The 27,156-nt window shown below is 43.3% G+C and overlaps 2 protein-coding genes and 1 pseudogene across 7 annotated transcripts in view; 1 reads left to right on the top strand and 2 right to left on the bottom strand.

Annotated features, from left to right (window-relative positions):
- Positions 1-4,057: 4,057 nt before the first annotated feature.
- MED8 (mediator complex subunit 8) lies at positions 4,058-20,478 on the bottom strand. Of its 6 annotated transcripts, XM_066269427.1 has the most exons (10): positions 20,441-20,478; positions 18,975-19,093; positions 17,822-17,966; positions 17,168-17,308; positions 16,895-16,976; positions 16,278-16,526; positions 15,195-15,255; positions 9,748-9,792; positions 9,086-9,163; positions 4,058-5,048 (listed from the first exon to the last, which is right to left on the bottom strand). In XM_066269427.1, the coding sequence occupies exons 1-10, from the start codon at positions 20,444-20,446 to the stop codon at positions 4,994-4,996; spliced, it is 981 nt and encodes a 326-aa protein (XP_066125524.1). In that variant the 5' UTR covers positions 20,447-20,478; the 3' UTR covers positions 4,058-4,993. The 6 variants fall into 6 exon arrangements, with proteins under 6 accessions (XP_066125524.1, XP_066125525.1, XP_066125530.1 ...); XM_066269428.1 differs by lacking the exon at positions 9,748-9,792; XM_066269433.1 differs by lacking the exon at positions 20,441-20,478 and having other exon boundaries at positions 18,960-19,083.
- A 77-nt stretch (positions 20,479-20,555) lies between these two features.
- SZT2 (SZT2 subunit of KICSTOR complex) overlaps positions 20,556-27,156 on the top strand; it is a 58,604-nt gene continuing 52,003 nt past the window's right edge. Inside the window, exon 1 of the mRNA XM_066269422.1 lies at positions 20,556-20,674. Coding sequence (XP_066125519.1) covers positions 20,648-20,674 — 27 coding nt within the window. The 5' untranslated portion in view covers positions 20,556-20,647. The remainder of the gene's footprint in view (positions 20,675-27,156) is intronic.
- On the bottom strand, positions 24,141-24,615 carry LOC136328751 (large ribosomal subunit protein eL27-like; annotated as a pseudogene).

Genomic DNA, 27,156 nt, shown 5'->3' with positions numbered 1-27,156 from the left:
GTAGAGGCTTTATATTTATTTATTTATTTATTAGTATTTTTTTGAAGTGAGAAGCAGGGAGACAAAGAGACAGACTCCTGCATGCACCTGACCAAGATCCACCCAGCATGACCACTAGGGGGCGATGCTCTGCCCATCTGGGGCATTGCTCTGTTGCAACTGGAGCCATTCTAGCACCTGAGGCTGAGGCCATGGAGCCATCCTCAGTGCCCTGGCCAACTTTGCTCCATTGGAGCCTTGGCTGCAGGAGTGGAAGAGAGAGATAGAGAGAAAGGAGAGGGGAAAAGGTGGGAAAGCAGATGGGTGCTTCTCCTGTGTGCCCTGACTGGGAATCGAACCCGGAACATCCACATGCCAAGCCAACACTCTACCATTGAGCCAACTGGCCAGGGCCTATTTTATTATTTATATATTTTTTAAGGCTTTATATACTCTCCTCACACTCTTATAAACATTCTCTATGCTCTTAAACACTTTCTACACTCTTAAACCTATGTAATTTTAACAACATATAAAATTCTATATGGGTACTCACCAGTGACTATACTACAATTTGAATGATGAAGATGATGATTTAATATTCTTTTAATATGTTTTAAAATTTTTAATAGTTTTCAATTTTTTAGGCTAGAAAATGCTTATTTTACCACAAAAATAATTAAAATAATAAATATATAAAAATATCTACATACTGCAAAATCCCGTGATATAGTGAAAAATCCATGATACAAAATTAGGTATATACAATTTAAAAATCCACAATACAGTGAGACTGTAAAAAGTAAACCACAATATGGCAAGGGACAACTATACTACAACTTGAATGATGAAGATGATGGTGAATTAGCTATGCAGTACTGATGACGATGAAGGTGATGACGATGAGATGAATGAACTGCACAGCCAAGAAGAACATTACAGCTCTTCTTAAGGGCCTACTTCATCAGGTGCTTCATCAGGTGGTACAGTATCTTCGTCCTCATCACTTCTGTTTTTGCTGAAGGTATAGGCGTAACTGGTGTCTTCTTCTGAGTGAGGAACATAGTTATAGGGAGTTGTTGGTGCTGCTTTTTCTTCTGGGAGAGGTTTTTATAAAATGACATGCCACCCTCAATTGTACTTGAGAACTGCTATGAAGCATCTGAGAGTCCCATTTGTGAGCCACTCACTGAAGTTCACTGGCCATTCTGACAATGGTTGTGAGGCGATCGAGTGTTAGGCCAACCTCCTTTTCTTCTTCAGCCCCTAGTTCCTCTTCTTCCTCTTCCTCTCCAGGCTTATAGCCCCCTTCCTCGATAATGGTTTTGAATGTGTTGTTCACGTACTCCTCATCTCTGGCTTTATTCAGAGGCAACTTCTCCATGCAGAGAAATGCTCTTAAGTCCAACGCATTTCTGAAACTTGTCAAACCAGCCCTTGCTGGTTTTTAAATGGGGTTGGTCTGGTGGGAGAAGCACTCAAAGGTCCTGCTTCTGCGTTGTCGTCCTGGTCACCGTCGTGAACATCACCGCTTTCAGCAAAAGTTTTGTAAAGCTTTTTCTACCTGTGCCATTCTCCTGGGCCACATCCTATGTTTTAACCATTCCCTGAGGATTTTAGCATCTTTCATTCCTACAATCCTTGTCCCCTGGCTCAACAGAAATACAAGCAGCTCTCCCAGGCAGTAAGTCATTCCCTTCCCCTTTCCTCATACCCTTACTGAAATGTAATTATCTGTATCCCCCGCCCCCCCCCCCCCACACACACACACTGCAAGTTCTCAGCAAGGGCTATGTTTCAGTCATCTCTATCTCTGGCATCTGGTCCATCATCTGCTCATTTGACCCTCCATAATGTTTAATGTTTGTTGAGTGAATATTAGAGTGAATGAGACAATGTGAGACACAGAAGGAAGTTGAGGGACCAGAGTCAAGTGGGGAGAATAATAAGAATTCAAAAGCCTTTCAACCTCCCTAGGGGTAGCAGTATTCATTGAGTTGATAAATATTTATTGAAAGCCTAATGTGGTCCAGGAATACTTTAGTAGTTTTGGGGTCACACTGACTCCAAAGGCCTGACTTTAAGTTTTCCAGTTAGTACCTGTGGAACCTTCTGTAAGCTACTGCTCTCTAAAAAATGAGAACAATAGTACCTATCACATAGGATTGTTGTGGAGATGAAAGGAGATGACTCACATGAAATGCTTAGCACTGTTTCTATCTCAACATTTAAGAGACAAGGTGGGAGGTAACCAATATATCAGGAAGGTATACACTTGTATGTAGATTCATGAGCATTCATTTATTAATAACAAGTATTTCCTAAATGCTTACTGTGTACAAAGTACTATTCTGAGAGTGCTGTTGAGAGGTTTTGGGTTTAGTGTCCATCTGGAGATGAATTAGAGAAGAACAAAGCAGACCATTATAGACAAGAAAACTTTCCCAGAGGCCAATCATAGTGACAGGCAACTTCAGCTATCCATGTATTCACCTGGACCACGTTGGTAAAAGACCATGGTGAGCCCTCATTAAGTGTTGACTGATTACACAAATGAACATGCCCAAAGTCTCACTTCGTTCACTTCTTGTCCTAGTGGTGGGAGAAAGCATCTTCAAATATCTGATATAGGCCACTTAGCCCCCAAGTCCTACCAAATGGCATCCCTATGGCTGTGGGTTTCCTGTAAAACATTCAGTCTAGTGGGGAAGACAGACATATAAATTAACAATTAGAGTAGCATGTGTTGAGTATTCCCATAGAGATAAATCCAGAGGGTTATAAATGCATGAGGATAGGGTGGGGGACACCGTGCCCCAAGGTGGGGGATAGTTCTTAAAGGCTTCACAGAAATGACACCTAAGCTGAGCATGAAAGGACACATTCTAGAAGGCAGGGAAAGGCATCCCAGGCAGAGGGAAGTGTGTGTGTGAAGATAGAAGTTAGAGATGTGGCAGGCTGGGACAGCTCTTGGTAGTTTGCTGTGGCTCCAGCTCAGAGGGCCTATGGGTAACGGCAGGAAACCTAGGCAGGAGTCCGTTTATGAAGAGCCCCGTGTGCCACAGTTTGAATTTCACTGTTTATCTTTTTCAGCCCTCAATACACACTAGAATTACCTGAGGAGCTTTTAAAATATCAATGCTTGGCTCTCGCCACCAGACTGATTCTAATGGTTGTTTTAATGGGAAGAGGCTTGAACATGTTTGTGTGCTGTGTGGAAGGAAACAATGGGCCCCAGCATACACCTCACACACTGTAATGTGTGGAAAAAAGGAAGTTTGTCAATGGACTGGGAAGAAATGGAATCATTTGTGACCTGCGGGGAAGCTGGATGGGAGGCCTTAGAGGTCAGAGGGTTCAGTGAAGGCTCCCCACACTAGGGGTAGGCTGATAAACTGGAGGGGTCCAGGAACTCACAGTCTTTTTTTTTTTTTTTTTTTTACATTTTATTTTGTTTTTTGTTTTGTTTTTTTTTTATTTATTCATTTTAGAGAGGAGAGAGAGAGAGAGGAGAGAGAGATAGGGGGGGAGGAGCTGGAGGCATCAACTCCCATATGTGCCTTGACCAGGCAAGCCCAGGGTTTCGAACCAGCGACCTCAGCATTTCCAGGTCGACGCTTTATCCACTGCGCCACCACAGGTCAGGCGAACTCACAGTCTTGATAAGGATGAAGGTCCAGTGTTGTAGAGAAAGAATACCTGGTCCAATGGCTAATATTCCCCCTCCTTCCTAACAGGAAATGAAGTGACAAGTTCCCCTGGGTCCCACCCTTTCTGACTCACTCCTCACTCACTGTTAAGGGGCCCTTCTCCGTCCTCCTTCACCAGAAGGCATGACTTACCTTCTCTAAGGGCTTAGTCTGAAAACCATTATCTGCATATACTCCAACAACTCCCCCAATAAATACAATAAAAGCATTAAAAATAAAAATCAGATTGGGCCGATTCTATCATGGCCAAACTATTGGGTTACATAAGGTTGATTGATTACATATGTCTCAATATTTTGCTATAAAATAAAAAACAAACAAAAACTCTAACAACTTTATTCCCATAAGTATAAAATATTTTGGGCTTTATATGTTTTAGCAGAAAAATTAAAGTGGGATCACAGAAACTGGAATGGTAATGGGTAAAGAATGGGAAAAGGTATGCCCATATGTGAGTGAGCAAGTGAGTGAGCAGGTGGAGCAGTACCAGGAATTCAGTCCATGCAAAGGGGGTTGGGGGGTGGGATCGTCTCAAACAATAGGAACTGACATCTCAGCTGTGGGACAACAGGAATGGCAGGTAGAAAAGGAAACAGCCTCCTAGGGGCTGTATCAAGCTTCTCCATCCCCATCCTGTAAAGGACAAAGGGCGCTTTCTACTCCCGTGATGGGGAACCTATGACATGCATGTCAGCACTGACACACTTAGCCATTTTTGATAACACGTGGCCACATGCAGCCGCATACCAGAGAAGTATGGGGCCGCATGCCAAGGAGGACATTTCGTCCTCAGCTCTTGCACGGCCAGGTTCAGTAGCCGAGGATAAAACATTTGCTGTAGTGTAAACACGCTGTGCTGGAGGTCTGTAGGCCAAAACAACAGAACTCCAGCATAGAGTGTGTCTAGTTCTGGGACTTCTGGTTAGGCCCTTAGGGGATCTTTGACCTCACTTCCGGCCAGCGGAGCAGGGAGCAGTGGAATGCCGTGGGGGACACATCTCTGGGGGCCCTGTGTCGCTATTACCAGCAACCACAGCAACCATCATCCAATCTACTGTTCTGAGGTGTTGTGGATTTCTAATTGACCATCATTACTGAGATAAGTGAGGGGGAGGCTGGGAGAGGCGAGGGCCTGTGCTATGGGTGCCATTTCCCACCATTAGAAATAGCGGCAGCCATCTTAATTTACATAAGATGCAACTTGCAGGATTTCAAGACAGCATCTGGGCTCAGGTGTTTGTCGACTTGAGATCAAAGCTTGAGAATCTGGAAAGGTGCCACTTGGAGAATCAAGAGGAGTGCCACTATGAACAGGAAATTTGGAGTGCCTGGAACTGATTACCAGACACTTTTTGCACCCTGAAAAATATAGCAATGGCTTTACTCACAATTTTTCCCTCTACGTTCTTTTGTGAGACCTTATTCTTAGCATTAAATAATATCAAAACCAACAAAAGAAACAGATTGACAAATGAAGTTAGTAGCACTTGCTTGGGCTTGAAGTGTACAAAATACCAACCTTCAATTGAAGATTTAGCCAATGAAATTCAGCAACAAAAAAGTCACTAATAGGCAGGTTAGTTAAAAAATTCCCCCTCCCCCTCACTTATCTTAGTTCACGGCACCCCACACAAGTTAAATAATATCAAGACCAACAAAAGAAACCGACTGACAGATGAACAAAGAAGTCACTAAGTAGGTAAGTTAAATAATTAGTTTTTGGTTTATTAAATAGTTATATATTACAATTATACATTTTTGTTATTTAAACTATAAATATCGTGAAAAATGGTTTTTTTCTCGAAGTGACACAGCACCCGAGTTATGCTTGGTTTTTTGGCGAATTTTGACACACCAAGCTCAAAAGACTGCCCATCACTGTTCTACACTGTACTCACACAGGCGAGTCAACAGGAGGGCTGAGTCCATGAGGTCAGGGGAGCAAAGATGAGGGTGAAGGGTTTGTCAGTTAATCATTCTGCATGTCCCTGGGCCTTAGCCAGCTAGAAAGTATCCTCTGCCTAAGTCTAGGACCTTGGCTGAAGAAACTGGAGCTGGAAAGATATCTGGCTGGCAGAGGGAGAAACTGTTTGCAAACACTCATCATATCATCCAGAATTTACAGGTTTGCCTGTGCTCTTTTTTTTAATTGAATTTATTGAGGCAACATTAGTTAACAAAATTATATAGATTTCAGGTGTATATTTAAATACTACGTCATCTGTATATTGTGTTGTATGTTCATCACCCCAAGTCTTGCCTGGACTCTTGAGGTCAGAGACAAGGGTAGGTAGTCAATGCCAACACACTGGTTACCACAGAGTGTTTGCTGAGCTGAACCAAAGAAACTCAAGTAGGGGGAGAGGGCTGTGATAAAACCTGCAGGAAGGGCTCTGGAGAGAGAAAAGGGGAAGCTTTGGGTAGGGAACAAAGCAGGGTGGGGGGAGGGTTATCAAGACTGAAGAGAGTTAGCAAGATCTGGAAGATGTGTGAGAAGGGCCAAAAGGGGAAAAGAGAAAATGCAGCTTCCTGTTTAATATTTCTCCGGCAAGCGTGGGGCCAGTTACTTCCCATGTACTCTTATGATTCAGTGCAGTAAGGTACTGTGACCACTGCAAACCAGATGAAAAGAATGGAATCAAAAAGTGTAAAGGATCTTCTCAAGGTCACATAGCAAGTAAGGTAGAAGCAACATAGGCATTCTAAGCTGAGGAAGAAGTCTGAATGAGGGATAGATGGAGGAAAGCAAAGAACAGGTGTAGGAACTGCAAGTGATTTTGCTTAGTTAAAGGAGTAGGTGAATGAAAGGCCTACATTGATAGAAGGTTAAAAGTAGGTTAGCCCCACTTCCTGCTCCTCCCTCCCCCTTCTCTCTCTCTCTCTCTCTCTCTCTCTAAAAATTAATAAAAAATAAATATAATAAAAAAGTAGGTTAGCCCCATATTATGAAGGGTATTTAATGAAAAAATAAAGAGTTTTATTTGTATTGGGGATATCCCTGAAGATTTTTAAGAAAGGGCTTGGTATGGTTCCCACTGTTCTTTACAAAGGCAAACCAGGTGACAGTAAGCTATATTATCAAGAGTTAGGAAGACCAACTGAGAGACCAGCTCAGAGGCTCAGGTAGACACAGTGATCAAGCAATCAGAGGAGAAGAAAGAGGGGACAGAACAGAGAGAGGACCAAGAATTGACAGCAATGTTAGGTCGATAACCCAGGTGAAGCAGAATGGAGGAGATGAATGCAATTTGGGCCATCCTGAGTTAAAGGTAAAACAGAACATTCAGCAGGCAATCTGAAACATGTATTTTAAGTTTAGGAGAAAGGACAGGGCTTGAGAAAAAAACCCAAGGACTCTATGTAGAGCTGGAAACAATACAAAGTGGACCATGGTAGCTCTCATTTCAGTTGTATTTAAGCACTTTCCCATATCTTTGCTTTCGTTTCCTTTAAGGAACTCCTGTCAGACCCCATTGGCTCATTAATCCTGCTTCCCTCAACCCAAGCTCCTAATGGCACAAAATGCAGGCAAGAACAATCAAGAGTTCTTCCACAAGGTGACCTATACTGTGCAGCATGGAGCGATGGAGAAACAGAACCTAGACAACATTGGAGCCCTGGGACCCCTTAGAGCCAGTCACCCTTCTACTCCACATCCGCAGAACCAAACACAACTGGGTCCCCTTTTTTGTTTTTGGTTAAGCTAGTTTAACTGTAATGTGTTGCAATCAAAGCAGTCTAATAAACAATTCAATAAAAATGAGATTGCTCAGGAAAGTAGAGGAAGAAGGGAATGGTAGTCACCATCTGAGTGCTGACTATATGCCTGAAGGGCCTTGTATGCCTCTCTAAGAAGCTTGCACTGTAGAAGACTAAGGTTAAATTTAATTTTAAATATGCTCAGTTGAAATAGCCTTTGAGGTCAGTGCTCTATTCCCATTTTACAGAGGCAGAAACTGAGATTCTCGGAAGTAAAGTTAGTTGCCTAAGGCCACGCAATAGGTAAGTGTCCTGGTCAGGATTTAAACTTGTAAATAAATAAACTGCAATGGCATTACAGGAGAAGTATAATTTAAGAATGGTCAATTGTGTGGGGGAAGTGATGGTACTTGAAGGGGAAGGATGACTTGTTCACTAGGTGAACAAGGGGCTTGGAGCAGGAAAAAGAGAGGGCAGACACTCCAAGTAGAGGGCAGAGCATGTGTAAGCCGCTGAGGTATGCGATAGCACCTGATCCCCAGGCATTTTCTTATGGCCATAGCTCAGAGTATTTATAGTTTAGTAGGAAGAACAGTGAGGTGTGCCATAACAAAATAAGGCTCGGAGGATGGCTGGTGAGTGTGAAGGGGAGAGGCAAGCATGGAGCTACTGACTGTGATACCCAGTGAATTATACACAGCCACCCATGAAGGCCTGAGTCCAAACCAAGTGAGGGACAGTTAAGGGGAGAACTGATCACAGCTGCACAGAGATCTATGAGTGGTGAGGGCCCTGTTAGGGGCAAATTTTAGGCAGACAGTAGAACCAAGCCTTTACCTAGTTTGGACTGGGAAGACATACAGTGTAGGAGGGATGAAAGAATATGTCAGGTGAGGGAGCTTGTCATTTGGTCTCAAATCAAAATGATGCAATTTAAGAGACCAAACAGGGTTTTAATGGAAGAGTATAGGTGACAACTAAGTGGGAGAAAGAAAATTCACAAAACTAGATTTGAAAATGACTTATCACATCAAGCAAGTCAGCACAGACATATTCCAGTGCCTGCTCCACACTAGGTGCTTACGAGACACTATGGGAATGTAACAGGCATAAAGGGTGTTTCCTGAGGCCAGGCTCCCGAGATGTGAGCACAGACAAACTGCAGAGGGAGGAAGAGGTTTCTTCCTCAGGGATATTGGTCAATCATTGATTTAAGCAACAATTACTGATAGCAGAGTTCTAAACACTACCTTGAGAATAGGTAATATGTATTGAGCTTCTACTATTGTCAGGCACTATTTAAGTACTTTGTGTATATTAATCTGTTTAAATTTCACAGCAAACCTATGAAATAGCCATTATAATTACCATCTCCATGAATAAAAATTCTGAGGCACAGAGAAGGAAATTAACTTCCTCCAAACCACATAGCTAGTAAGTGGCCCACCTAGGATTCAAACCCAGGCAGTTTAGCACTAGAACCTGCTTTTAATCCAAATGCTACATAACAGACACTTTAGTATACGACACACATTATCTTGCCAAAGGTTACACAACTCTCAGGTGAGAAAACTGGGATTCAAACCCTGACAGTATAGCATGCTTGAACTTGGAGGACAATAAAGGGCAGCCAGAGCTAGAGTTATTTTGCACAAAGTACACATGTGGAGCATAAAAGAGGAGGTAACTGACCTTACCTGATGGGAGCGGCTCTGAGTTGAGGCCAGATTGGGTTGTTGGAAAGCTTCACAGAGGAGTAACTCATGAGCTGAATTCTGAAGAATGATTCGGTATTCATCAGACAGGATGATGGGGCAAAGTGCTCCACACAGAGGGACCAGTGGGGATAAAGAAATAGAGGCTGGAAAGAGTCTGTTACTTTCAGGAAATTTCAAGCAGTTTGTATGTCTTAGGAACAGAGTGGGTGACAACATACAGAAAAGTCAGAAGTCAGGGGGCTAGTTCACACAGAATCTTATTTCCCTTTCCAAGACACTTGAGCTGTTTTCTAAACTTCCAGTGAATTAAATATAATGGCGGGGGGGGGGGGGAATTAAATAAATAAATAAATAGCCCCAGGGAATCTGGTAACTTAGTCTGACGCCCTTCAAACTATAGCCGCGAGCCATATAACTACATCTTGACATCTTAGTAAAGAACAAACTGCATTTATAACAGTGGTCCCCTAAGATTACGATGGAGATGAAAAATTCCTTTGCCTAGTGATGTTGTAGCCATCGTAATGTCCAATAGTGCAATGCATTACTCACGTGTTTGTGGTGATGCTGGTGTCCAGTGTTTATAAAGTCTACAGTAGTGTACAGTAATGCCCTAGCCTTCACATTCATTTGCTACTCACTCAGAGCAAATCCAGGTCCTGCAAGCTCCATTCATTGTAAGTGCCCTAGATAGGCATACCATTTGTTATTTTTTAGTCTACATTTTTACTGTAAGTTTTTTATGTTTAGATACACAAATACCATTGTTGCAATTGCCTACAATATTTAGTACAGTAACATGTTATACAGACTTGTAGCCTAGGAGCTATAGGCCCTCCCATCCTAGATGTGTGGTAGACTATGCCATCTAGGTTGTGTAAGTGCACTCTATGATGTTTGCACAACAATGAAATCATCTAGCGATGCATTTCCCAGAACCTATCTCTGTTGTTAAGCAACACATGACTATAGTAGAAATCCTTTGAAGTCTGTTTTCTCTTAATAATGCACGAATGATAATTTTGTATTGTTTCAAATTATTCTCAAGTAAAATATATGTTCCAGGATGATTTTATCCTGCCTGACTCTTAGTATGCCTGGCATTGCCCCTACCAACGTGCCAGGTGTGTGGACCCAATTTTAGAAACTCGGGGAGGGAACTATCAAAGGGATTTAAACAAGGGAGTAATATAATAAGACCTGCAGTTGAAAAGAGCTATCTAGCAGCCATGTGGCAGATGAGTTGGACTAGGCAAGACTGGAGTCGTAGTAATTTTAGAGTGAGAGGCCTAGGGCCTAAACTACAGGACAGGTGGATGAATACTGGGAAGGCAGTACTGACAGGATTTGGTATCTGAGTGGATATGGCAGCTGAGGACATGGAGAAGGAAGAGTTTAGAGTAACTTCCAAAGACCTGGCTTAGGCCACACCCAGGAAACTCAAAAAGAAACAAGACTAGAGGGAAGGATGATTTGGTTTGGACATTCAGAACCTGAGGTACCTGTGGATCATATGAGTAGAAATGCCCAAGAGTCACAGAGGTCTAGGCTGAAAATCAAACTTATTTGAATTATGTGCATAAAAGTGTTGGTCACAGACAGCAAGCAGAATAAGAACAACAAAGGGGTAAGGTCAGAATCCTGGAGAACAACAACATTCAAGAAGCAGGCAGAGGGATAGAGGCCCAACACTACAGAGGAGGAATGGTCACAGAAGTAGGAGCCATGGGGAGAAAGACGGAAAGGGAATGATCAGCACCATTAAACACCATGTAGATCAAATAATATGAAGATTGAAAAAAATCCTGGATTCAGCCATTGGGCCCATGAAAGAGTAGTTCCAGAGGAATGATGGAAGCAGCCCACTGCAGGGGCTGAAGAGTGAATGGGAAGTGCAGGTAAAGACGTGATGATTGCAGGCTCTGTATTTCAAGAACATGGCTGTGAAGCAGTGAGTAGGGATGTGACGTCAAGAAGGAAGAGACACTAAAAGGACAGCAACCCTGGAAAACAGGTGCAGCCCAGAGAAATTAGTAAAAAGAACAAGGAATTGTCTAGATGTACATGTGAGCAAGAGAAGAGTAGAAATGATCACCACCTAGGGAAGTTTGCATGAAAAAAGGGGAAGGCAGTGAATGGCAGAGGGAAAGCAGGAAAGGAGGCAGCCCAGGGCTCTGTAGATTGATTCAGTGGGGAAGGTTCTCATCACATGGAAAAAGTATAATTTACTGCTTGTACTAGAGGAGTCTCTCCATATATCTTGCCCAGGGGAGAAAGAGGGATGCCTGAGAGTGGAAGGGTGACCCGTGACATACATGTATCTCTGTCGTGACTTATCACCTTTTTCTTTTAATTCTTTTTTTTTAAATTTGTGTTTACATGGATTCAAGTGTAACACTGAATATACCTCCCTCACCTCCCACCTTATCACCTCTTCAATGACTTTCCACTAAGAGAACTAGTGAAAGCTAGAAAAAAAAACTTAGGGTAGTGGTCTAGAAAGATATTAGTATGCTAAGTTGTAGGTGACAGAGAGGAAATTTTAAGAATAATCTGTACGATTCTGAGGGATTTGGGGGTGATCTAGGAAAAGTTTGACATATTTTATATAACACAGCCTTGCAATGAGAAAACAAGAAATGATCATTTTCAGAGACGTTAGAGCTAGGAAAGATCATTGGGATCACCCAGGTGAGAAAACTGAGACCCAGGGAAGTCAGGTGGCTTGTCTGTGATGCACTTGCGCAAGACACCAGGTCCTAATGGTAGGTGACATACTGAGAACATGTGAATCCATCAGGAGACCACAAGAGGAATCTGCTACACTCACAGGAGCTCAAGAACAAGAGAGAGAAGTTAAAGGGAAGGAGAGAGGAAGTGTGTTTGGTGGGACAAACCCATGTTGAAGTGATGTGGCGCTATGGCTGTCAGATGGTTTGGAGTTTGCTTTCTGTTCCAATGAGAAAGCCCCATCTACAGGGCAGTGAATCCTTTCCAAATGTCAGCCCCTATGTGTTCACGGCTGTTGGGCTGGAGCTACATCAAGCCTCCCCAATTAGGTATGGTGAACTCTCAGGACTGAACCAAAAAGGGACCAAGGGACCAAAGCCCCTGGCCCTCCTTTCTGACCTGTTGCTAAACTTCAATAGGTTATCCTCCCAAATCTGGAGAAGATGGAAGAAAATGTACATCCCTTCGTACATTTTCAGGAGTTGACCTAGGGTGGGCATTTGGAAAGATTCAGCCTCCGTCCTGCCTGGTGCTGGGATCAGCTCATACGGCCCCTGTGTCCACAAGACACAGAGAACACATTGTCCATAGGAGGATTATTCTGCACAAGAAGCTCAGACAAAGGGGGAAGTTGTTCCCAGCTGACTGGGGGAGGTGAGAAGGGGGTGGGAAAAGTGACCAGCCTTACACTGGGGCATTCCTACAGAGTTCAGCTTCTTCCCTCCAGCAGCAGGACGGGAGGTAGGCCATACACCCCCTCCAGCTCAGTCCTAATGCCGGGACCCCTTATGGAGTTGGAAGGAGCACTTAGCTACAACCTATCTATCCTGGCTATTTCCCAAGAAAGTACAAGGTGAACAAGGTGAACTAGAGTAAGCTAGCTAGGTAAGACAGCAATAGACACCAGAGGGGGAAGAAAAGGGGGTAACTGGGGCAATAAACAAAAGGGAGGTTCAACCCTGACCCAATTCCAACCTTAGGACAGAGCTGGAGAGAAAGAGGTCCTAGGCAATGGGTGTCACACAGACATTGATTCAATAAGCTCCCGCCTTCAGCAGGATGAACTCAGTGCTCTACTAAGATGTTGAGATTTCACAGCTGTTGTTTTCCCATCCTAGACATAAGCCTGGAAGGCAATCTCAATCTCCAGGGTCCCCAAGAGTAAGAGAAAGCAGTCCCCAGGCAAAACGGCACCGTCAGAAACTGAGGAATATTATCAGACTACGGCAAGAGGGCCATCTTTCACAAATCCTAAATCTGAGCAATTAAGCAGGTCATGTCCCCTTCTTCAAAGGAAACTCCATATACATTTTCTCCTGATGGAATGAATGTGTTAAGGGTCAAAGATACACACTCTTTACCGAGGTGATTACGGGGTTGTATGGGCCTCAAAGTTGGCGATGCTACATAGGTTGTGTGGGCTTAGAAATGACAGCATGTGTTCCCAAAGTTTAGAATATAGAGCTGTGCCTCCAGAATAATAAGGTATTTGCTCATGGGCACAAGATACAGGTCAGGTTCTGCATATGTTCCTGTTGAAGCAGGAGGGCATTTCCATTCTTGGAAGACAAGGAATCCATTTCAAATAGTATGGTGGGAATGAAGTCAGTATTAACCACAGACAACAAAAGAACTCGGGCATGGCGCCTTTCAGTAGGAAGGAATCTTTTGGTGGAATAAAGGATAGCAGCTACCAAAAGATGCTCCAGGGATTTTAGTGAAGCATAGCCTGAACCTGAGGCACATGACAGTTAGCTTTGGCAACCCCAGTAGGAAGGGAAGATATAAGAAGATAAAGAGCATCTGAGTGAGCTGGCAGAGCAGTAAGGCAGTGCCACTCAACTGGGAGAAAGGTCTGGCATTGCTTCAGAGCTGATGACGGGACTCCCTGCGCTGCCGTGTAATATGGCCGGAGCACTTTGTGGATACTATTTCCTGTCTTGATGGAACAGGAATGAATGTGACATCTGGGACCACTTTTCCAGCCCTTTGCTGCCACAGCCTGGCAGAATTCTGCCTGGCACCAAACAAATGCCAAAGTACTAGCATGTGATGAAAGAACAGAAAAAAGGCAGCTGGAAGGTATAAACAGGCTGTCCTCATACCTCAGGACTTTTAGAACAAAGCTAATCAAAGATTAAACTTTTAGAAGAACAAACTAGGACTGCCTTACAGCAACCTCAAAATTCTTGATATATGGTCTCTGATCCCTATATAGCTCTCTCATAAATTGCTGTAGGGTAAGCCTGACACAATGACTATCAAAATTTAAATAACTTTATTCAGAGAAACCCTTTGGTCCACTCCGCTGACTCAGCTCTTGTCCTTGTCCACAAAGGAGCAGCACTAAGAAGAAAGGCAGCTGAGGCTGGAGACCCCAACTCATTCTGCTATCAGTTTTAAAAAAGCAGGCAAAGGCACTGGTGGCCACCCCTCCCACCACCAGTCCGGCTTCCTTGAGGCACAGGCTCAGCAGACTTGAGAAAAGCCACCCTGGCTAGAGCCAGATCCCGATGAAGTAACATTCCCTCTCCCTCCAAAACAGGAAAAATGAGTCTGGGGAAGAAGAGGCTTTTTCACGTGCTAAGAAAAACCCTTTCTTACACAGCCCTGCCTGGTAGGGCCACTTCCTGAGGGAGCCCGCACCTATTAGGCCTTCAACACCTTCCCTCACGTGTGTAGGGTAGGATAAAGGACAGGAGACTGTGTGACTGTTTTCCAGGTAAGAGCTGAATCGGCATCTGAGAGGACGGACAGCAGAGCAGGCCCGAGCTTCACCAGAGCTGCAGGTACAGTTCATCCCAGCCCAGAAGCCGCATCGCTTACAGCTTGGGGAGACAGCCCAGATGGAATGGGGCAGACAGTGTGCCTCTAAAAACAGAGAAGCTTCCACAGTTTCTAGTAGCATAAAATAAGCAAAGGCTTTCGAACAGAACAGTGTGGTCCATGATCCTGAGTTCATCAGCTCACCACTGACATGAAGCAGCATCAGATCAGGGTCAGCTCCGCATAGAGGACTGAGGACGGCAGTAGGGAAAGTGGCTGCAGAGACTATCATTTATTGAATACCAATTATTTCATACACTGTGCTGTGTTTCACATTCATTTTCTCATTTTAATCCTCCCAACAACTCAATGAGGTAGGTATTATCACCATTTACAAGAAAACAGGATTAAATAAATTGGGTCACTTGCCCAAGGTGATAACGGCTTGTCAGTGGTAGAACTGAGATTTGTCTGCTGCTGAAAGCCCATGGTCTTTTATTGTACCCAGCTAGGTCAGCTTTGGGCAAAAGGCAATGTCACTGCCCAGCTCTGCACAGAGCACCTGGCAGTGGAGGTTGCTGGCCACACTCACCGCTGGTAGGGATGCATCGAAGCCGACTTGATGTTGGTTTTTATTCCACTTGGCATTTTTCCTAAAAAGAATATGAAGAAAGACGCCTGAAATGTGCTAAGGCTTTTATGATAAATCAAAAATGTGGTCTCTCAGGTTTCCTTCTGCCACCCCCTCCCTCCCCTCAGAACTTCTGTGGTACCTGACCCTGGATGGAGAGCTCAGAGGTATGGTTCCTCAACCAGCTCTCCCCTGAGGTGTCTAGGAGAAAAGGACCGATGGGGGAGGGGAGGAAGACAGTGGGAGGGATCAGACTCCTGCTCACCTACTCCTGGAAATAACAGATAAACCTGTGTGCCCTACCTTTAATGTCATAGGTAAAAGAATGTTCTCTCTCACTGCATTTTAAACTATAACTAATTTTTAAAATTGATGTTAGAGAGAGAGAGAAAAATATTGATTTGTTGTTGCACTTATCTATGCAGTCATTTGTTGTGTCTTGTATGTGCCCTGAGTGGGGATCAAACCCTCAACCTTGCATATTGGGACGATGCTCTAACCAACTGAGCTAAGTGGCCAGAGCCTGTTCTCTCTTATTTTAATTGTCCCTTTTCTCAGGCAGCTTGGACGAAAATATCTCTCCCAGTCACTTGCATCTGAACTCCAGCAGACGGTTCTCATTACTAAAAGTGACAGGAGACAGGATGCAGAGGAGAGAACACACGCTGCACTGGAAATCTGCCTGCTTGTCAGTTCCCAACCCACCTACCATATGGTCTTAATTAAGGCCTGACCTTTGGTTTCTCTAAGAAAGAACCCTGACAACACACCTAATATCTAGAGTAAATGGAACAGAAGGGTAATTGAGACAGAGGTCTGAGATGGGGGTTAGAGTTGAGAGCAGTTTCTGCTAGTCAACGTTATTCTTTGGTGTTTGTTAGGGTCTCAAATGAGATTTTTCTCCTAAAAATTTTTTTCTGGGTCACAGTCCAGGAGAACAGGAGAAAAATCTCCAGCTCTGAGGATGCTAGAGGCTCAGATAATTCAATTTATTCCCACCTCCCTGATCAAGGTCTGTCAGCATGTCAGTCCCTGCCACCTTACCTGGTTGACCTGCTTGGGCCATCTGCACCCCACTGAGCATTGACTGCTGCTGGCTTGGAGCACCTGCCATCTGCACCTGTTGTAATCCTGAGGCTCCTGCAAGGATTGTTCCAGTTCCCGGCTGGCCTGGCTGGCCAGGTCCACTGCTGCCTGAAGGTCTCCAATTAGACAGCCCTTTTCCAAAGGCAACAGCTGCCACCAAGGCATTGGTGTCTGCAGGGTTAAAAGTCTGCTTGTTTGGCCGGAGACCTGAAAATAAAGGTGATTGAGGACCCTGAGGTATACCTCTGGCCCTGGGCTGAACAGAGCAGTAGGAAGACCAGTGTGAGTACCAGGGGCAGAGCTCTGACCTCAGCAGCACCCAGACTCCCTGGTAGTCCAGAGGAAGAGCCAGAAGATCACCCACAACTATCTCAGAATTCCCCCTTTTCATTTTGTCCATTTCCTCCACCTGTCCCAGGACTGGCCTTAAATACAAAAGGCTAACTAAATGGATGTGTACCCTTTCCTAAGCAGCTCATTCCTATGTCCTCCCTTCTCTACTAGCAAACCACCATTCCTGTAAAAGAGATCTTATCCCTCTTTCCTCCTCCATTTTGCCACTAACGCCTCCATACCTCCACTCTCTGATTCTCGTTCCTCTTTGCTGATTTTCTCCAGGAGGTTTGAGCACATTTTATTCAAGCTCTGGATCTGCTTCTGTAACACACAGATTGGTACAGAGATTAGGGCAAGCAAGACATGACTGTGGGGAAATTGCTTTCTTGTTCTCTTCTGGGGGCAATTTACATGGAACCAACTGCACTCCTGCCAGACAGCAATGGTAATGTCTAGCTTCTCCTGACAGGATTTGGGGAGTGAGGGACGCCAAGGCAGTGAATCAGTCCAACCTGAGCTGCATCAGCACCAATGCGGGCAGCATCTGTTGTCAGTTGCTTCTCTTGCTCTTCAACCTCAGGGTCAGGCTTGGTTCTCAGATGGTCAGGGACTACCTCGTGGCTGAAAACAGGTACTCGTCCTTCAGTCTGCCGCTGTAAAAACATAGATTTTATTAATCTTCCTATGCATTCTAAGAAGATTCAGTCTGGCCTGATATATAGTTTCTGCCACAGGCAAACAGTGCATTTTCAGGGGAAACACAGCCCAAGACATGTAATATTTAGCTTCCTAGGATACTACACTCCTTATTTCACCCTTCTTTTCTGTTTCCTCACACCCAATCTCTATCAAACAGGGAAAATCTCTCTGCTACATTTTCATTAAAGACCAGAACAGACAAAGTCACAAAAGAACATACTCTTTGCTCGAGATAGGTATTGGATGAGAAAGGCCTTTGCCTTGGTGACAGAGTCTTCAGGTTTATTTGGGAGTAGCTCCCCAACTCCAGAAGGATGAAAAGGAAGGCTTCCAAAATGTGGCCCTCACTCTATATTGCCACACACTACTCTACATTCAGAGCTTCTAGAATAACCAACCAACAGTTGCACTCTAGGTGCTTATCTGAGAACTTAATTTCCCAAGTTGTACCCTTCTCTTCCTCTTACCATGAGATCTTCATCACGGTCTGGGGACAACACCAGAGGGATAATGACCTGATTCCGGAACAGTGGTGTCTTTTCATGCTTCAAGACCTTGTTCAGAGTGTTCAACTGTCCAGAGAGCAAGGCAAAGCTGTCCAGAACAGAGGGCCTGGTGGTAGTAAGAAGATGTCAGAACGTTCCCAGTAAAGTAGCCTCAATGGGACTCTTCAGATTAGGAATACACAAACTCATTCCCAGAACACTCAAAGCCCTGAGGCTGGACTGGGTGGGAACCAGACTGGCTTATAGGCATTGTGAGGTTAGGAAAGAGGGACACAGGGAGAGAAAAAAGTTCATTATTTGAATGGGGTGAGAAACAGTGGCAAAACAGGAACCATAGCTACCTTATTTCCCCATGTATAAGATGTTCCCTAATTTGGGGGCACAAAATTTGAAAAAAATATGTATTACATAGTTATTGAACTCAAGTTTTATTCATCATAAAATTCATACAACTCATCATTGTCTAAACTTCTATCCATTAGCTTGTCCTCATCTGTGTCTGATGACAAATTACTGTCTTCATGTATCTACATACAATGAGCACAAAAACAAGCACAGAAAAGCGGGAAGTGCAATTTAAAATACCTCCAACCTCTGTATAAGATGCACCCAGTGTTTAGACCTCAAATTTTTTCCAAAATGGTGCGTCTTATACATGGGGAAATACAGTGTTTGCTACACTGTTATCACTAAAAATTCAGAAACTGAGTAAAAGCCTCCTTGCTGGCCTGGAAATAGGATCCATACTTCCAGAATAGGTTGGGCTTAAAAGACTCACCAATATCTATGGCAAGAGATTCAGTATACCTTTGTATTCCTACTATAGTGGGAGGACTCACTGAGAAAGGACCTATTCCCAGAGAAGTCAAAGGGTGAAAATCAAAAGCTAAAAAGAATCAAAAGCTAGGTTGGGAAACTGGGCACTTCTCTACTTCCTTGCCATGGAGGCCCGAAGCTATACTTCAGTGTTAAATGTTGGGAAACCCAGCTCTTAACCATATCATAAGATGTTTGCAAACTGATAAATGGTTGTATCACTGGAGATGTCCTACCCACCAGGGGGCTTGGCCCCCCACCCATGGAGCCTTCCCCAGATTACCTTGGCCACCCTTACCAGGTTAACCGGTCATACTCGTTCTCCAACTTGTAAATGAAACTCCCCAGTGAGTTCTTCAGATCAGCGACTTGACTCAGCAGTGCATCTAATGATGCCTCAAGCTGCTTCTCCTCCCTCTGCACCAATAGGAACAGGTTGGTTACCCAAATGAGTGTATGACACATACAGGAGAAGGCTGAAAAGCCAGGATGACAGTGTGCAACACTGGCCAACTAACACAGGATCTCATTGGCACAGGAGAGCTAGGTTGTTTTCTATCTTTGGTATTTGGGTTACAAACAGCATCAACCCTTAGACCTTTCAACCCATTCACCTGACCTCAATTCCTCCTACCAACTGATTTCTTTCTCTCATCACCTCCTAGTCCATGCCCAGTTTTTCTTTGTTATGTACACTCTATTCTCTCTCATTGAGAAATTTTCTCCATGCCTGGGTTTATTATCTTTGGTGTACCTCTGCAGCATATGTACTCCTCTGTCCGAGAACTTGAACTTGTCTTGTGAGCCGGGCTGTTCTTGTTAATAGCACACAATCTTTGAGAAATCTACCTACACATGAAGGTTTCTCTGAACACTGGCCTTGCACCAACCACCGGACAAGCCCCCCAACTCTTCATTTGCCCTCAGCATTTGATGTTCCAATCTCCTCCTTGCTGAATTAATCTACTCGTTTTATCTTTGTGCCAGTATTCCTGTGCCCCTTTCACAGGCTCAGTCAACCAATAAACATTTAGTGACAAACTACCAGGTGTAAGAAACTAAATGACAAATGAAAAAAATGCACATGTCCTAAGCAGTAGAGGAACAACTGCAAATGCTGGCGCGGGCGTGGGGGGTGGGGACTGCAAAGTGACTTCGTTCCGTCTGTGACCGCTAGTTTTATTTCACATCTTCATCCTTAACAGTTATTGGGTACAGGTTGGGACACTGTCTTTGCAAACTCGCCAATGTGCAGGGTAGGAGCCTTGATCCTGGGTTCCATCCACGGCCTCAGATTATAATTAGTTTAGCTTTTGGCCACTGTGGTCCCACAATTCCTTCATCCCTTAGTTTTCTCCAATTATAAATCCCCTGTTATTTCTTCATCCAGCAACGTCCAGCCAACAGCCGAGGTCGGGGCCTGAGCCAACCCGCCACTTTCTTGAGCTGTCCTCCTTAGACTGATTGCATCTCAACCTTTCCAAATTATAACCTGATCCTTTCCCACAACCCAGCAAATCAGTGCTGCTTCCTCTCTCCCGATTTAACCGTAGTCTGTCTCCCGTCAGCGGGGCTCCCAACCCATCTCATCTCCGCCGCTCTCCTTCGGTAGGCCTTGCCCCTCCATCCCACGTTCCCTTAAGCGTCAGCCGCGGGCTCTGTCCTCTCCTCTCAGCCCCAGCTCCTCATTCTGACTCCTACCAGCCCACTCTGGGTCCGGTTACCCGAAGCTAACTGGCAATCAGTTGCCCCAACCCTACTTACCTGCATAGCGGCGACAGCGGTGGCGGCAACACCTCCTCTTCCGGTTTCCAAGTCAGTGAGTCACTCTGAGAGGGCTTTTTCCACCAATCAGAGGGCTCATGACTCGTCCCGGCCACTCACTTCCTGTTCCTGCTAAGTGCGAGGTAGCCGGGTCAGAGGTCACGAGTGGAATATCTCTGGCCCGGGCCGGCGCGGGAGCGCTGTGTGATGGCCTCGGAACGCCCGGAGCCGGAGGTGAGGGGCTGGCGGGTGCAGCGCAGGTCACCGAGATCCGAGGGGGAGGGTCCGGCGGCCTGGCGCGGCGTGGCCTCCTCTAAGTCTGGGGCGACCGAGCCGGGTTGCCTGGGCGGGGACCGGCCCAGCCCCGCAGACCAGTTAATTGAACCGTTTTTCCTGAGGTCTGCAATTTCTTCGGAGGGCTAGAGGAGGAACTCGTTGCTTTGTTTACTGAAATTTCAGCCACGTCGCCGACTCTAGAGCGCTCGGGTTCTTTGACCTAACAATGGTATTAACAAAACTTGTGTGTTGGTTTTCTGTTGCAGTTTCAGAGGGCAACAAACAGGAGGATATACTTTGCCGATTTCTGCATTTCTCCACAAACGTTGGAACCCCATAAACAGATGGAAATAATTTATTTCTAGCGTTCATGCTTTACAGATTTGGTTTCATGAAAAAAATTTTGAGTCGGAGCGAAACCTCATTCTAATATCGCACAGATAGCTAGTTAACTTTGGGCAAGTCTTGACTTCCCAGATCTCGTTATATTCCTCATAAATACTATGTTTGGTGTGTTGTGAGGATCGTGTGTTGTATTAAACTAGAAGATGCCTTTGAGATATCCATTAGGTGGTAATCACCATGCAAGGAACTTTCATATATGTTGTGTTATTCCATCTTGTGCAAGGATGGTGGCAATACCCATTCTCATTTACAAATAAGGAAAATGAAAAATAAGGGAGGTTAAATACCCAAGTGCTACTCTGGCTGGTGAGTAGCAGAATTCTGGAGTTAGAAGCTCTGGGCATAAAATTGCTCAGATTTGGAAGGAATAACATCACTAGGAGAGGTGTCCAATATTACAAGAGAATATATGAGTAGGTGGGAAGGGTGAGGGTTATGTATGATGACACAAGTAATTACTTGTGCTTACTGCATACCAGGCCCCATTCTAAGCACTTTACCAATACCAATTAATACTGTCATCTCTATGAAGTAGACACTGTTATCCTCCCCATTTTTCACTGTGGAAACAAGCACAGAAATAGAGCAACTAAGTTACACAGCTAGTAAGTAGCAGAGCCAGGACTCAAAATCAGGTGGCCTGGCTCCAGATCCTGTGTTTTTAACCAGAATGTTTACAGTATAAGTAATAAAAGTAACCACAGGATGGTAAATCTCCCATTCATTGGATTTGATGTGATGAGACCCAAGATTAAGTAGGAAACTATGCCTTATTTTAAATAATCAGACATATTCACAGGGATGGTAGAATAGCCTGTGCATCAGTAATACTATTATTGTGAAAAACCATGAAAGAATTTGGTGTCTGTTTTGTTACTAAAATGAGAGGAAATAAAATGGAGAAATACAACATAGCTTCTAGGCAGATAGTCTAAATAAAATAGCACTATCCAGTAGAAATCCAGTGCAGACCATATATGTAATATTTCTAAAAGCCACATTAAAAAAGGTAAAAAGAAACGGGTGAAAATTTTAGTAATATATTTATTTAACACTATTTTTGAAATGTTATTTTAATATATATTAAATATTTTTAAATTATAAGCTATTTAACATTGCCAGGTCTTTAAAGTCCAGCGTGTATTTTACACTTCACATCATTTTTGACTAGCAACACTTCAAGTGCTCAGTAGCCCCATATCCTAATAACTAGTATATTGAACAGTACAGATATAAAGTAACTTGGGAGTCAAAACACACCCTGGGGAGTCTCATTCAGCCAAAAGTTAAGCATCTGTTAAGTACATGATTTGCATATCTAAAAATTTTATCTCAAGAGGTAAAGGGAGTTTGCCCCGGGCAGAAAAGTGACTGACTTTCAGAGGTTGTTATAATCCCAAAAGAAAGATTGGGCATAGCCAGATTTAAGAAATCATTCATCAAATACTTGAAATATTTTGAGTGCTGTTACGGACTTAGAATTGTGCTAATTATCAGGGTGGATATGGAGCAGTGTAAGACATGTTCTCTATTTTAATAGAGTAAACAAATATTGAATTATGTAATAAGTGCTGCAAAGGAAAAATACAGAGTGAATGAGTATTTAACAGGGGTTCTTAACCTACTTTGTTAAGAAGTGGGGGGTCAGGGTGGATCAGGAAGCCGTTTCAGAGGAATGATATTTAAGCCTTGAGAACGAGTAGAAATTGGCCAGTAGAAGAGGCCGAGTGCAAGGGGTGGGGGGATAATGAAAACCTGAGGTGAAAAGGAGCTTAGTTAGAGCCTTTAGAGATAGGAGAGGAAGCAGCTGCTAGTATGGGTACAGTGTAACAGTGAGAGTAGTTCACAGAGTGCTCAGTAAATGTCATCTAGTACTTCTAAAATCCCCATGGAATAGGTACTGTTATTCTCCTTTCACAAATGAGGAAACTAAGGCACAGAGAGTTTAATTTCACCAAGACCTGATACTGATAAGCTGCAGAGCCAGCATTTAATCCTTGGGACTCTAACTTGGGGAGATGGATGAGAGATGGGGCTGGAGAAGAAACAGGTTGAGGCCAAGCTAGAGTTTCAGGACTTTGTCATGTGTATAGTGGTAAAGAGGCTTCAGACAGTTCAAGAAGTCTACATTTTTCATGGGAATTTTTTTTTTTAAGCAAGTGACAGAGACAGGAAGGGAGAGAGAGAAGAAGCATCAATTCATAGTTGTGTTACATTAGTTGTTCATTGACTGCTTCTCATGTATGCCTTGACCTGGGGACTCAAGCCAAGTTAGTGACCTCTTGCTCAAGCCAGAGACTTTTGGGCTTAAGCCAGCAACCATGGGATTATGATGATACCAGCAACCCCATGCTCAAGCCAGTGACTTCAGGGTTTCGAACCTGGGACCTCAGTGTCCCAGGTAGATGCTCTATCTACTATGCCACCACTGGTCGAGCATTCATGGGACTCTTAAGAGAAAACAACACAACTGTTGGATTATACCTTAACCACAAAGAGGCAGGTGCAAAAAAAAACAAATTAATGAGATGGAATGTTTCCTTTATGTTGATATACATGATATGCAGCACATTACCTGATGATGTTTTATTCATCTTGTTATAATGGTATGTAGGCCTCAGTAAATGTTCCAAAGATGATAGGCTTCCTCTGTCATTGTTCTGACTCCTGTTTAATTGCAACAATATCCTTATGAAGTAGATACGTATTCTTATCCACATGTTAGCAATGAAGAAACTGAGGCCTGGAAAAATTAAGTAACTTGTCCAAGCTCCGCTAGATAGTAGTAGAACCAGATTTGATTCCAGATCTCTTGACTCCATAATTCTGCTCTCTCTTTGTCAGACTACTCCAAGAGTAATGCACTTTAGACTCAGGAATTAAATATTAGGAATTTGAAGATCTATATGAGTGTAGACACTGAGAACACAACTAATTCAAGAATTCTCAAATGTTAAAAGTGGAAAAATCACTTGGGGAGCTTTTTAAATGTAGATTCCTGAACCCTATCAACTCTAATTCAGTTAATTGGATGGTGCCCAGAAATCTTTTTCTTTTTCTTTTTTTCCAATGACTGAAACAATAAAAGATCTAAAACACACAGCTTTTGGAAGAACCATTTGTTCTTGCTGGTCTTGTACCTCTCTTTGAACTTGACCTTGGCCTCACATTATGTTTCAGAGTAGGGTTTCTGAAAATGACCTTGTTGGCAACAGTTCTGTCCAAGGGGATAGCCACAGAGTACCTTGTGGACACGGGGTGATTGTAGTTGTAAGTTTTCACAAAAGACTTGATCTTTGACTTCTTGGCAATTTCTCCTTGCCCATTGCAGCTGTTACTTTGTGGGGATAGTAGTCAATACCAGCCACTGGAGCATGGCTGTAGGAATGGTCTGAGGTGCCATTATCAGTGTTCTTCATGATGGCTGCTTTGCCTCTGGAGTAGCATCTGGTTAGGACCAGCACCACCTTCCCGGGTTTCAGTAAATTGCCCATTTTGACAGCAGCTACTCAGGCCTAGAGCAGAAAGGCAGGAAGGAGTCTGCACTTTATTTATTTTTTTAAATATTTATTTTTATTTTATTTATTCATTTTAGAAAGGAGAGAGAGAGAAACAGAGAGAGAGAAAGGGGAGGAGCAGGAAGCATCAACTCCCATATGTACCTTGACCAGGCAAGCCCAGGGTTTTGAACCGGCGACCTCAGCATTTCCAGGTCGACGCTTTATCCACTGCGCCACCATAGGTCAGGTGGAGTCTGCACTTTAATAAGCACCTCAGGTCATCCTCATGCAGCTAGCCCTTGGATAACACTGAAAAATACCACTTGAGCTACTTAAATCTTTTTAAGTCTTCTGATAAATTACATCTTGAATGTGAAGAAAACTTAGAGATGTTTTGAAAACATAGTTGTTGACTATGTTTGAAGGATCACATATAAGGGGGAATGTTATAAGAAAGATTGTGTAAGGCAGATGTTTCTGATTTCAAAAGAAATAGATTCTGTAAGAACTGATTGATAAACTAGACTTTGTCTTGGCCTTGGATGGTCAGTACATCATTCAAAATAACTTATGAGACAAGGTGGAGAAATGGAAGCTGAATAGTAATGTACTTAAGCAGCTTACTAACACTGAAGAAAGTTTTCTTACAGCACAATGCTCATGTATACCCTCCATCTGGTTTATCCCTCTTTCCCTCCTCAACAAATCCTGCTCAAACTTAAGTGTCACTTTCTCCTAAGATTCTAGCCTGGGATGGGTTACTTGGTTACATGCTATCATAGAACCACATTCTTATCCTTTCGTGACCATACTTTGTTTATAATAATACAATAATTAGAGTAGTTATTTGATTTATTTATTTTTCTCCTTTGGGTAAAATTTAGAAGAGTAGAGAATGCCAATTTTTGCTTTTCATTGTTTCTTTAAGAGCTAGCCCAGTGGTGGCTCTCCGTAAATTTGTTGGCTGATGAATGATTGCATGCTTACCTTGCCTTTGTCCTCTTTGGACTTGGATGAGGATTCGCTGGCATTCTTAATAGGAAATTAAGCTGGAAAGAGATTCACTAGATGACAAAACAGCCCTCAATGCTTCACAATAGAATAACAGACCGAATTTATCCAATATAATAGGACTAATTGAATAATCGTATGTGTTTCAAAAAAGCCAGCTACATGAGGACAGAATGAAGGGGGGGTGTCTGAATGGCAGCACAGTGAGAAAAGTCATGGAGGTTTCCTGAGTATGGTATGTAAATAGGACCTAGGGGAATCTGTGCCCTCACCTGGGTATTGTGTTTCATTCTGGTCCCCACATTTTCAGTTGAGAAATCAATCAGCCAGGGTTCATAGGCATATAAGATAAAATAATGAAATTTGAAGCCATTTGAGATATACTTAGAGAATCTGGAGATGTTTATTATGGAAAAGCAAAGATTCAGGGCTGTCATCAGATGTTTGATAGATTAAGAAGCAACTGATTGATGACTTGTTATTATACTGATGTTTGCATTTATGCTTTCACATACCATTGGGGTAGCTGATGATATTATATAGAGGAGGAACTAAAGCTCAAGCCCATAGTCTCAGCTATCAAATCACACATTTAAAAAAATTTTTTTTAATATGGCAGAGACAGAGAGAGATGAGAAGCATCAGCTCGTCCTTGCAGTACGTTATAGTTGTTCATTAATTGCTTCTCATATGTGTATTGATCAGGGGGCTCCAAGCGAGCCAGTGACCCCTTTCCCAAGCCAGTGACCTTGGGCTCAAGCCAGCAACCATGGGATCATTTCAGTGATCAAGCCAGCAACCCCAAGCTCAAACTGGTGAGCCTACGCTCAACCCAGCGACCTTGGGGTTTTGAACCGAGACCTCAGCAAGCATTCCAGTTGGATACTCTATCCATTATGCCACCACTGGTGCCACGCTTTCTTTTAAAACAAATCTGTTAGAACACCCCCCCCCATTCCAAGAACAGCAAAAAAAGAAAATAATTCTAGAAAAGAACAATAGTGAAAAAAACTGGTTTCATGCAAGCCAAGGAAAAATCCAAACAATAGAATAGGCTAGGTTTTCCATAAAGTGGATAGATAAGGAAGGATGGAAATTCTTGAACAACAAAGAGCAGATGTTAATAAAAGTGAAAACTTAAAAATAACTGGTAAATTGATTGTGAGAGCAATTTCTCTTTCATACATTTATTCAACAAATAATTTAAACCTAGTGCTCCTTGACTGTGCTAGTTGCTAGGGATACAGCAAAGAACAATATATAAACACAGCCCCTACTGCCCTTGAGCTTCTGAACTTTTAGGGCAGTGGTAGTCAACCTGGTCCCTACCGCCCACTAGTGGGCGTTCCAGCTTTCATGGTAGGCGGTAGCGGAGCAACCAAAGTATAAATAAAAAGATTTAACTATAGTAAGTTGTTTTATAAAGATTTATTCTGCCAAACTTAGCGAAAATCTGACATAAAGTACTTGGTAAGTGATTATTATTATATGCTTTAACTTGCTATAACTCTGCTTTATAAATTT

This window comes from Saccopteryx bilineata, chromosome 3 (assembly GCF_036850765.1).
Source record: "Saccopteryx bilineata isolate mSacBil1 chromosome 3, mSacBil1_pri_phased_curated, whole genome shotgun sequence".
Taxonomy (NCBI): Eukaryota; Metazoa; Chordata; class Mammalia; order Chiroptera; family Emballonuridae; genus Saccopteryx; species Saccopteryx bilineata.
Note: the sequence above shows the minus strand (reverse complement) of the source record. Positions and strands in the feature narration are given on the sequence as shown.